Raw genomic sequence first — 12,175 nt, forward strand, 5'->3', positions numbered from 1 at the left:
ATATTTTTCAATTTTGTTTTTATTTAAATGTCTTTCATGAAATAAAAATGGAGCCACCATATGTAAATAAGACAACAAAAATAGTCATCACAAATTATTACTTATTAATCAAATGAACAGCAGCAAATCTCACGCATGTGACTTTATTGTTATTCAAGCAACAATCCTCTTGTCAACAAAACAGCAAAATGACAACTGAGCACACACACAAGGTAAATACATTTACAGATATTGCACTCTCGTGACGAATGGGCAAATAATCATCATTTTTCTTTCAGAAAATAATGGGAAAAGGAGACAAAAAAACCCACACTGTCAATTATTTTTCCATTATAAAGTGTGCGCATGTATGTCGACGCTTGGGATGCAAATCATTTGCAGGTGAAATATTGTTTATATAACTGATGTGATTGAGGGCTTGCGCAACTTTCCTGTGCTTGTGGATGCACAGACTGTGAAAGAGCTGATCATGCTTCGCTTATTTGACAAAGTCCAATAGTAGGCGTTTTGCAAAATAATTTGCGATTAAAATATTGTGTGCTATTATGTTTTAAAAGTGCATACCAACTTATGGGGACCGTAACGCTAATAACATAGTGAAGCAATTATTCCTCGCTACAAATTGAGTGTCATTAAAGGAAGAAGGACTAGTTTTTGTCAACAAAAAGGTGTATTTTACAAAGTCCCAACAAAATTCAAATTTACTAAAACATTTTACCGGACAAAATTCAACTTTATTCGACTTCTTATCCAAACAAAAGTCGACTTTCTTCAATTTTTTTATCTCGACAAAATTTGTCTTTGTTCCTGTAAAGTTCAAGACTTGACCTTCATAACTTTTTTCCCCAACAAAATACGTCTTTGTTCTCGTAAAGATATATATTTTTTTAATTCTCCCCCCAAAAAATGATGATGATTTCATTCTAAAATACGAATTTGTTATCGTAACATTATAACTTTTCCCCCTCAAAATGCGCAACGTTTCCTATTCCTGTGGCATTTAGGGGCATGTGTTCGGACTACAATCCCCTGGATTCAGACGGTGTGCGGCGGAATGATGGTTATGAGCGTGCGGCCGTCGAGCGGTGCGAACAGCGGGTACACCTTCACCTTGAAGTTCCCCGTGAAGGTGTAGATGTGGGTCTTGCTTTCAGCGTTGTAGAAGGACACCTGACCCTCCTCGTAGTCTAAGTAGATCCCCACCCGCTGCGGCACAAGGCCGGCAGGCAGCGGCGTCTCGGGCTTGGTGCAGGCGTAGAACTGTTGCGTGCCGCGCCACAGGCACCAGAAGCCCGTCTTGGGGGACATGGGGACGCGGCCGTGGCGCTTGGAGTTGACGGCGGCGAGCCCCACGCGCCAGTAGCCCTTGTTGGGGATGTCCACCTCCCAGTAGTGGCGGCCTTGGCTGTAGCCCTCCCAGGCCAGCACGCAGGGCCAACTGTCGAAGCGCTGCGAAGTGTACGGCAGCTCGGCTCGTGACAGGCCCTCCTGGACTTGACGCTGGTCCCCGGACAGGCTCAGCCACGAGTGGTTGGTCTTTGGGTCCAGAGTCACGTCAGCTGTTATGGAGGACAAACCCTTGGTGAAGCCGGGTATATGCAGTACTGTACATACGATAATCGGGCCAAGATATCATGATGTGCGTGCTGTGCATTCTTGGTTACCTCGAGTGCACCGTGACAAATATGGAGGGGTACAGACATACCGATAATCTGTTTGATTTTGACCCGGATTCTCCCTTCAGCGACTCTTGAATAAATTTAACGGATTATCCTGAGCAATTATCCTGTGGTGTGGGGCATGTTGAGAGTGATTTTCCACCCCCTCCCCGATCTGCTTGAAAAATGGTTGTGACCGAAAATCGGGCCTTATTGACAATTTTTCCCAACTTCTGATCAAAGTCAGCAAAGGCCCAATTACCGGATGTCTCCGAAGATTATTTTGATTGATAATCCTGTGGTGTGGGGTGTGTTCAGAGTGATTTCTCCACCCCGATCTACTTGAAAACTTTCGGGTACACCACACACTCAAAGACCAGTCAGCAGACGCAGGCCATTTTTTTTGTGTGCTGTCTATCGAACACACATCGAAAATGGGGTCCAATGTGAAATATCGGTAAGGGTGTACCCTGCTTTTGTCAAATGCATTCACCCCTTGGCGAGCACGTAGTACGTGTGTGTTGTCCTCACCTTCCGCACTGCGGATCCAACTCCAAACTGCAAACAGACACATCGCACATAGAGTCGCGTGAGTCCAAATTCCCGTGTCATAAATTAATCCGGCCACCCCGTGTGTGTGTGTGTGTGTGTGTGTGTGTGTGTGTCACATAAGAGTCTACCTGAGTTGGGGATGTATCTTGAAGTCCCCGCTTTCCACGTGCGTTGCTTTACCACTAACCACAACTGTGGGATCATCCCCTAAAAGAAACGAATACGAGCACGTTTTCCGTCCTATTTCCCGACAAAACTGTAAATCTTTGACCCACGGCAACAAAAAAAAAACTTAACGAGGCCAATAATGGCAAAGTTCGAAGTGCCCGTGTGCACATAAAATGTTTGCCCGAAATGAAATAAGGAAATCAAACCGAGTTGTCCTTGACATTCTTTGAACGCAGGCAAGGGCGGGGTGGGGGGTGGGGTGATCTGTCAGTTATAAAAATTGAATGAGGTCCTTGAGCATAAACGTTTGCCAAGCAATCGTATTCCCAAATTCATTCAGTGATTTTCCTCTTAAAATGGGTCAGTTAATTCATAGATATTTTTCAACTTTCCATAGTTGGTTAATTTGTCATAATTAGTGCAACAAAATATTAGTAACAAAAAACCAACAAAAAAAGGTCACTAAATCGTAAAAAATATATATATTTGATTTTGAAAACAAACAACATACCATTTTTTTAAAGTGATTTTTTATTTACAAACGTTTGCCTTTGCGGGAATTTCCCAGTTGTCCATTTTTGGTCCGCGTATTGAGCTATTGACAATAAAAGACAACCGTGTCGTAGGTTATCAGCAGATCTGCGCTTACACAAACGAAGTGACCTGAGTCATTTATCGCGCTCTCGCACGCACACGCAGTTCGGCATTATATAAGCCGCGCCTTATCGGCTCGCTTCGTGACTCTGAACCCAAAACGGCCTTTGGCTGCTTCGCCATCTTATTGCGTCTTCGACTGCCGTTCTTTCTTCGACTCACCATGCTGTCTTCCTTGAGGAGTGACCAGGTGATAAACTCGAGCAGAGGCAGCAGGCTGACCAGTCGCTTCTTCTTGAGGCCCAGCAGACGCAGCACTTTGCCCAGCTCGTCGCTCTGCACCCCGCAGCTCTGCCAAGACAATTCAACGTTGTACAGTACATATATATGTATATATATATATATATATATATATATAAACACCAAAATGTTCAACCAAACCATATCATGTCATCTAACGTAAGTCCGCTAGCTTAATGGTAACATATAATGCCAAACGACATAGAGTGGCGAAATGAAATAAGTGTAGCTGTTATAGTAATTACTTTGTATACACCTTCACCTTTTTCCTTCTTTTTTTTTTTCCATTCTTTTCTTTTTTTTTCTTCTTTTTTTTGGGGAGGTGAAACCAACATTATGGCGTTTATCCCCACTTATTCAAGATTTTTTTATTGTTTTTTTTTTTTTTCTCAAGGCGATTATAATGGGCGTCAGATATTTTTCGAAATAGCGGCGGTCCGCTGTACAGTGTTACAGTGCAAAATTGACACCGCTCGAACACCAAAAAAGGCTTAAAATTGAATAGCGTCAAAGCACGCCAAAAAGCTCCTCAAATCACTTCACAAGATGGAGAAAAAAAACACGACATGAAGCTCCTCAACTCACTTGAATGTCTTTTTGTTTTGTTTTTTGGGAGCGGTTCCTCACCTCAGAGACCTTCTGCACCTCCTTGGCCCACTCCATGACCCTCAGTTGCGCAAACTCATTGCAGTCTAAGTCCTTCTTGTGTTCTTGACTCTCAGGTGACCAGGGGTTCCCCTCCAGAACCTGAGGACGCGCGAGTCAGGGTGTGAGACTTGTTTTTCGAGACGTCGGCCGTCAGGTTGGCACGAGGACCGACCTTGTCCACATGGCTGAGTTCATTGGCCCACTCCAAGATGAGTTTCCGGCTCTCCTCCAGACTGCGCTCAGTGCGCGAGCCGGACTTCTCGGCCTTGCGGTCCGACGCCTCTGGATTGGCTCCGTTGCACTGGAAAACCACAAAAATGACACAAAATTGCCTCAATCTCCTTCACTTCAGTACATTGGGATCTTCAGCAGGGGTTCTCAAACTTTCCAGGTCCAGGGACCTCTTACATGTTCCAAGAATAAAGTCGGATTTTCTTTTACAATGGTAATTGATACAAGAGTGAATACTTCGTCAGGACAAAAAGTTGCAATTTTACAAGAATCAAGCCATGTTTTTTTTTTTTTTTTCAACAAACAAATGTAGTAGGTTCGTGAGGTTTGTTTTATCGGGGCTCGCGTACTCCCGGAGGATGGAGACGCACTCACTGATCGGCAGTACCTTGCAAACCTGGTCCACTTGCTCCTTCCAGTTTTCTATGAACTGCACGCACTCTTGCAGGCTGCGCAAGTCCTTCAGGCTGTTCTGGCGAGACTGCTGCTGGTGCTGCAAACATCCATTAAAAAGAAAATAATAATAATTTATGTATTGAAAATACAGTTCATGTTGAAGTATCTGTGAGGGGCGGCATGTGACGTCGGAGAGTCTGCGTGTGAGAGTCCCCGTGTGTGCTGTGGCCAATAGCAGGTACACTAAAGGTGCGCAACTCTAAATTCGGACCTCAAAAACTCATTTAAAAAAAAAAAAAAAAAAAAAGATTGCTCACCTGCGAGTGTCCGGTAAGTTCGCCGCTGGTGATGGGTCTGCTCGGAGCAGAGTTGTGGGCCTGGATGTCCTCCTGGGGCAGGTTCCAGCGCAGGGCCCCAATGGAGCTGCTCTGGGTGGTGCTGTAATCCTGCGCCTTGAGGAACAAGCTTTTCTCTGAAAAAGAAATGGCCGCAACTTGGTCAGCAGCACGTCATCTCCCGAGCGCGCCATCAAAACCTACTTCTGTCCGATTTCAAAATGCTCTTCATCTCCATCAACGTCTCCTCGCTCCTGCAGACACACACAAAAAAGTCAATCCCGGTGGATGGCTCGTCGCGCCTCTGATTTGCTAGCTAGCTAATTTGAGAAACAAACTGGAAATTAAAGGTTAAAAAAATGAAAAGAAATTGATATGTTGTACCCATGACAAGAACTGATGTTGGTTTAAAAGAAAAAATATTAAAACCAGATTTATGTGTGGCAAAAAAAAGAATTCTAAAATGGACAAAAGCCCGAAGCGTCATAAAAGGTGAATAAATCGGTAGTTTTGCGGGGTACCTGTAATCGGAGGGAGTGGATCGAGGTGCAGCTCGGCAGGTGGAGAAGATGACTGCTGGAGCGCCGCCCCCCGTCCGCTCGTTTTTGTCGGCTCTGCCCTCTGACCTTTGGACCAGCACGTCAAATTTGCGCACGCGTGCTCACGCGCGCACACACACATTTTTTTTTTTACAGCACCGATAATAAAGCTTTGCCCATCCCCCGAGTGTGACGCACATCGCGGGTTGACAGTGGCCTACGTCACAGAACTTTATAGTATTAATAAGTCTGTTTATGTGGGAAAACGAAACCATCCGTCCTTTTTTCTTTTTTCTTTTTTTTAGATCATTTTATAAAAAACGTGAAATAACAAGTCACTTTCAGATTGTTTGTTTTTATTTTTTCATTTAGAAAAGTGGCATCACGAAACATGGTCTGTACCTTAAATGTTGTGTGTTATGTACATTTTAATCAAAATTCCCCCCCCCCCCCCCCACTTCCGTTAGTTCCAGCTCTTGAAAAACTGCTTGAACATGACGGTTTCCTTCCCCTGTGGCAGGATCTCCACCTGGAGCAAAACAACAGAGTCAAGCGTTTTTGTTTGTTTTGTTTGTTTTTATGAATTTAGCATTTTTTGTTCCTTCACAACCACTTTTTTCGTCGCATTAACATGTTTTCTTACAACACGAGCACTTTTCCGGAAGATTGCAATTCTTTTCTTGAAACAATATTTTGTACCATTCCGACTTTTCTAAAACATTCATGATTCTTCTTCTTCTTCTTCTTCTTACAAGTTATTCAAAAACGATGGGGGTGTGGCGCACCTGCGTTTTCATCTTGGGGTAGCTCATTTGCTCGATGAACTTGTCCGCCATCTGCAGCGCCGCCTGCTTCTCCTTGGCGTTGGCCCCGACACCTGACAGATATTGTTTCATGATATATTTTGGTAATTGCCATGGTGTATTAAATAGAATGACACAATGGGGCCAAAAAGGAAGTGGGGTTGGGAGACACAAATCATTTTCCTCATATTGCCTGGACAATTATTTAAAAATACAAACAACTTTTGTATGATTATTATTGTTTTCATTACGATTGGACATATTGTACAATGGGTCACATTGAGCCACGAACGTTCCGCTCCACTTCCAAGTGGTCACCTTTCCAGACGAAAATCTTGCCGTTGGCGCCGTTATCCAGAATGAAACAGTCGTCCCGAAGCAGCAGCTCCTTGGCAAACGGACTCTTCGCCTCAACTTTGCTCAGTGACATGGCGCCGGTCGCATCGGATACCTGTGTCGAGGGTTAGTGGTGGTTGTTGGTGGTGTTTGAAAACGTGAGCCAAAAATAAGAGCGCATCCTGCCGGCGACCTTGTAGAGGGAGGCCGCGTTGGAGGCGTCGGCCTTGCTGTCCTCCTCCGCCGTGCTTTCGGGCAACTCGGGCTTGGGACCCAAAATCTGCTCACAAAACATCCAGCTTGCCGGACTGTCCTCTCGTTTGCACGCAAATGATATCACGTGCCGCTGTTGCGCAGCGAAGGGGCGATCGGCACCGCGTCCCTTGCCTCATTCGAGGTCAGAACGCTCAGTTTGGCCGGATTTACCTGAAGCATTTCGGCGGGCTCCTCCCCCTCGCTCGAGTCCACGATGCGAGCTTTACCGTGTCTGTCCGCGTCTCGGATCAGCGAGGCGATCTCCCGCGTTTTCTGTTTCTCAAAGACGTTGGCCTGCGAGCCGATCCAGGGCACGATGACCTGCGGGCGTATTTTTGTTTGCACTTTTGAATCAGTACTTTGACCTTTACCACAGCGTGTTTCTGTTCTGATCGTCACCTCTCCGAGGTCCAGGATGAAGCAGTCGCCCTTGTTGAAGCTCTTCCAGGACAGCTCCACCTCCTTGGCGCGGATGTTGCGTTTCCCTTTAATCTGGTACAAGCGCTGCACCGCCGTTCCCGAGCCCCGAGGCCTTCGGAACCCCGACTCCACACCTCCGTCCTGTGATGGGAAACGTCGCTTTCAAAAATGCTTTTGTGGTCTATGGGTCATCCCAGAATCGGAGGACGTTGAAATATCAAATAATCCATGCGCTGAATTCAGAAGCGTGGACTTGTTGTGTAAATGATAGTTTTCCTGAACATTCTAATGGAGTGTCACTCAAACCAACAAAACTCCTCATATCCTCAGAAAAATACATCCTACTATCAAAGTTGTTCTTTTTCATTCATGGTTAAGTTTGTTTTTGCCCAATTAGCATAGCAGCTAACACAGCACAGCTAGCATGTACTCTTGAGCGAAAACATTAGCATTGATTTGGAACCCTGTTACTTGCCACCCTGCTACTGGAATTGGAGTAACACTACAATTTAAACTTGATTGAATTGCAAAGTTTTCAGGTGCCTGAGTGTAGAATAAATGGGCAGTTTTTCCAAGAATGCCGGTGCCCCAATTGTCCGCCAATTCCGGAATGATCCGTATAAGTGACTGTTGCGGTGCTGAAGGCCAGACCTTATAGGTGACACCTCTGGGGAAGAGCGCCATGAACTCGTGGGACTCGTAACCCTGGACCTGCCTGTGCTGAACGGGGTCTCCGCCCAGGGAGTTGTCGAGCTGGATGGCCAGCATGGCGCACGCCACCTGCTCGTCGCGTGACGACTTCGCACCTGAATTTTATTTGCGAGGCCGAACCCACTCAAAATAAGAACCGACTTCTGTATTGTGATCCAGGAGCGTCGAGTCTCACCTATCCACATGTGCAGGTCGGCTCCCGGTTCGCCGCGGTTCTCCAGCACCAGGTAGGAGTCGCCGTTGTAGAACACCCCCACCTCGGATTGAGGCAGCGGGACCGCCTTCATCTTCTCCACCCTCCACACGCGCAGGCCCGGCACTCGGACCTCTGGACCGAACTGACCCGCCACTGCTTGGAAGGGCAGCATGCTGCACAAAGAAATGAAGAGTTGGGTGACACTTTTGTCGACCAAACTAAGACATCCATCCATCTGTTTCCTATATTGTCCTCATTGAGGCCAGAGTCGAGATCCGAACTCGGCACTACTGTACGAAGCAGATTTGCAAACCACTATTACGCCCTGCTGTCCTAAGCGTGAGACAACGAGTCATCGAGGCTCTGGATGAAAACGGGTGTGTGAATATGTCAAGGACAATCTCCTCGGCTGGTGGCAGGAGAAGTGAAAGCAGGCTTTCCAAAGTTTCCACATGGTCACGCTCAAATCATGACTTGCTTTCTGCAGCCGACTACCGCTTTGGATGATGTTGAACTTTTTTCATGTTCAACAAATAAATGTATGCTAAAAACAAACACAAATGAAAGCGTTTATTCAATTCGGGATGTCAGATTTCTGCGATGTTGCATCACTATCATATCAGCGCTTTTAATTGGCCCAAACCCAAGGTAGGAGGTAGTCATTGGTTTGTGATTTTTGTTTTTATTGGCACACCTGTCAACATATGCACATCAATGCACTTCAATGACATGACATAATATACTGCAAATGATTTTGTGGACCCCGAAACTGCGGCTCGCGGACCCCAGTTTGAGAACCGCTACACTTCATTGGTCCCAAAATTATTTATTTACGACAAATAATGTATCGTTTGCTCAGGCAGAACAAGAAAAATGCTGTTCCGCTGCCACCGCGCACCGTCATAATTGCAGTATGTATATACCTTTTGTGCTATTTTGGTTTGGTGGTTGTGACCCGGGGTGTAAAATATGTGTCTTGGCCCAATAAAGGTTGGGAAACACGATGAATCGTAACCTCTGCTAATGTGGCACAGCAGATAATGAAGACGCTCTCGCCGGGTGATGAGGTTACGACGTTAAATAATTATTCACACCACAAGGGCGGAAGAATGTAAGTTACCAGTTTGTGTTTCGCTCCAACGGAGGTGCCAGGTTGCTACCGTAAGACATAAACAAGAGCTGGGAGTGACAATTACCTTCATTAGGGGAATTGCAGAGACCAAAGTGCACGGATCCACGATGACAGGCAATATTTGAACACAAAACGCTCCCCAAAAAAGATTGAACATATGCGTTAGAAGCCTTGCAGAAGATCAAGATGGACTCAACTGGATGATGTGGCCTGGTTCCGTGCTGTCGGGCTCCATCCCAAACGGGATGTGGAGAGTCGGATCCAGGCAAGGAGATTGTGCTCGACAGTCCCGGTTTGGCTTGTACTGTGAGTGGGAGGTAACTGAAGCCGGTGTGATGAAAGCCTACCTGGGGTGGAAGCGAGGGAGGATGGGGCTGCGGTAGAGTCGGGTTCCAAGATACGACCCGGAGCAAATGTAAGGATGAGGACAACTTCCCTGTCTACTATGACCCTCACTAGTTTAGTTCCCTTGTGTTTCCCAGAAGGTATTTCTGAGTGTTTAATTTGTTTCACATTTTGTTATGTTAGAGCTTTAATTTTGAAATAGAATAAACTCATTGTTTTCACAAATGAACACACAATGTCCCATCGAAACAACATGAAGGTGCGAATGTGAGAGTGAATGCCGTCTGGAGGGATTGGGAATTGATAAAAATGCAGTAATTCCGATTTCATTATTGCTACCGTTATCGATCTATTTCTTTTTCGATTCTCTTATCGATTCTTCTTGGGTGAGGCAATGAAATAATACAATTTAATTGTTCTCCCTGCCCCTATATGTCACTGGTGTAGATAGATGAACAAAAATAAAATAAAAATACGTTATTTGTAGTCAGAAATCAACAGTGATACTATGACTCCTGCAGTTGTTTCCCCCACCCTCACTTTCAGGAAGTGTGACGCTGCAGCCGGGAAACCAAAAAAAAATAAAAGGCCACTCGACGTTGACGATAAGTGGAGTAAAACGACCTTTTCACCAATGACAACGACACCAAAGGGGGAAAAAAATAAAATAAAAATCAGACTATTGTCACTGTCTTGCTGGAACACTTAATGGGACTGAGGTATGTGATGAGCAAACAAGGAAATGGAGGCCAAGGAGGGAAAGTTTCCAACAAGGAGTAGTTTGAGGAGTAAGGTTGAAGACTTACCTTGGAGTCGAAGGTGGCTTCAGGATCAAAAAGGCAAGGAGTGGAGAAAAGTGGTCACGTCCAAAACGCACAAATTCCTTCTCTCTCACACACACGCTGACGCACACATCGGCCACATATTTCCTGCCTGTGTCAGCCCAGCCCCCCCTGTCTCGAACACAAAAGCAACACAAATGTGATTCAATCGAGACTTGGGTAGGTGGGGGGGGATTGGGCGTCCGAATGCGAAACCACTGTCCAGTTTGTTTGATGCAATCACAAGAGATGGACTCGGTTTCCATTTACACAAAAGGTGACCGTTCAGTGAATGATTTCAGTGACATTTGACCTTGGAACCCTGATAATCAGTCATGTCACTGTCGCTGCGACAGTGACAGAGCTGCAGAAACACTTGATCACGCCAGGTAAAGTGGAATTAGCCTTCAAGTGACTCATTCCTTAAACGTGTTCAGACACGCGATCTGATGCTTACATATTGAGGGTGTTTGTACTGTTTCAGTTTGTATTCTCAAGAGACCATCATTCTTTTTTAAATGTTTTTTATTTTAATGTGCAGTGGATATAAAAAAAGAAAAGTATACACACCCCATGTTTAAAAAAACAGCTTTCTTTTGTGATACAAAGAAAAATGAGACCAAGATAAATCATTTCCAAATCATTTTCCACTATTAATGTGACCTTTCACATGTACAGCTCAACTGAAATGAAGCAATTGTCTGACATGGAGAAACAATGGCACAACCCGGAATTTAACCGGAAGAGGACGTCACTCTCACATTTATGAAGAGATAAGAAGAAAACTGGCCAGGAATGCTGCCAAAAGGTCTTATCTACATTTTGCAAGAACACACCTGGAATCTCCCAAACGCCTGTGGGAAATAAATACTTGCAACCCTGAAAAGTTTTGTCTGAGTTTTAGCAGTAAGTCTCATTTTGTTACATCACAAATACCTGGAATTTCAACAGAGGTGTCTGTCTGTTTATATATATATATATATATATATATATATCCATTCCATTTCAACACCGTTCATCCTGGTTAGGGTCGCAGGGCACTGGAGGCTATCCCAGCTGACTTCAGGCGAAAGGCGGACTACACCCTGAACTGGTCGCCAGTCAGTCGCAGGGCACATATAGACACGGACAACCATTCACACCGTCACTGAGTGGGAACTGAACCCACGCTGCTCGCGCCAAAGTCAGGTAAGTGTACCACTACACCATCAGTGACCCTATATATATATTTTTTTTGTAGGTGCATGATTATAAGAGAGCAATACATACTGGGATAGACAGTTTGCAACAAACGTGACAGATGTACTGTAAAGACCAAAATTTGTACAATTTTAATGGAGCTACACACAAAAAAATCTCTTCCTTTATTTTCAAAATAATGATGATGATGATGATGATTATTATTATTAGTAGTAGTAGTAATAGTAGGATGATGTTTATATGACGCAATGCATCCTGGGATAGCAAGTTTGCGAGCAAACGTGACAGACGTAAACCATAATTTTTGTTTTATTTTAATGTAGGACAGACAATTGTTTTATTTTTTGATTTGAACATTATAATAATATTTAGTGTTTTAGTATTTTATTAGTACAACTGTAGTTTTGTGATCGACGCGGGACGCATTGCATCCTGGGATTGCTAGCTTGCCATCTGTGCGACAAACGTGTACGTTAATTCCTTTATGATGTGTTACTTAAACCCCTAATATCACATTTTGTTGTCTTAAGAAGAA

The 12,175-nt window shown here is 44.7% G+C and overlaps 2 protein-coding genes across 4 annotated transcripts; both read right to left on the minus strand.

Annotated features, from left to right (window-relative positions):
• Positions 1-135: 135 nt before the first annotated feature.
• si:dkey-219e21.2 (zinc-binding protein A33) lies at positions 136-5,687 on the minus strand. Of its 2 annotated transcripts, XM_061669263.1 has the most exons (10): positions 5,404-5,687; positions 5,087-5,136; positions 4,865-5,019; positions 4,540-4,644; positions 4,093-4,221; positions 3,900-4,019; positions 3,195-3,323; positions 2,339-2,417; positions 2,190-2,216; positions 136-1,559 (listed from the first exon to the last, which is right to left on the minus strand). In XM_061669263.1, the coding sequence occupies exons 2-10, from the start codon at positions 5,118-5,120 to the stop codon at positions 1,036-1,038; spliced, it is 1,302 nt and encodes a 433-aa protein (XP_061525247.1). In that variant the 5' UTR covers positions 5,121-5,136; positions 5,404-5,687; the 3' UTR covers positions 136-1,035. The 2 variants fall into 2 exon arrangements, with proteins under 2 accessions (XP_061525247.1, XP_061525248.1); XM_061669264.1 differs by lacking the exon at positions 2,190-2,216 and having other exon boundaries at positions 5,087-5,687.
• Positions 5,688-5,830: 143 nt separating this feature from the next.
• Positions 5,831-10,588, minus strand: capgb (capping protein (actin filament), gelsolin-like b). Of its 2 annotated transcripts, none has more exons than XM_061669266.1 (9): positions 10,426-10,588; positions 8,122-8,315; positions 7,887-8,041; positions 7,215-7,376; positions 6,987-7,136; positions 6,754-6,840; positions 6,543-6,675; positions 6,207-6,298; positions 5,831-5,950 (listed from the first exon to the last, which is right to left on the minus strand). In XM_061669266.1, exons 2-9 carry the CDS (start codon positions 8,312-8,314, stop codon positions 5,885-5,887), a joined length of 1,038 nt encoding a protein of 345 aa, XP_061525250.1. In that variant the 5' UTR covers position 8,315; positions 10,426-10,588; the 3' UTR covers positions 5,831-5,884. The 2 variants fall into 2 exon arrangements, with proteins under 2 accessions (XP_061525250.1, XP_061525249.1); XM_061669265.1 differs by lacking the exon at positions 10,426-10,588 and adding an exon at positions 9,472-10,418.
• Positions 10,589-12,175: the final 1,587 nt, after the last annotated feature.

Source organism: Phycodurus eques, chromosome 23 (assembly GCF_024500275.1).
Source record: "Phycodurus eques isolate BA_2022a chromosome 23, UOR_Pequ_1.1, whole genome shotgun sequence".
Taxonomy (NCBI): Eukaryota; Metazoa; Chordata; class Actinopteri; order Syngnathiformes; family Syngnathidae; genus Phycodurus; species Phycodurus eques.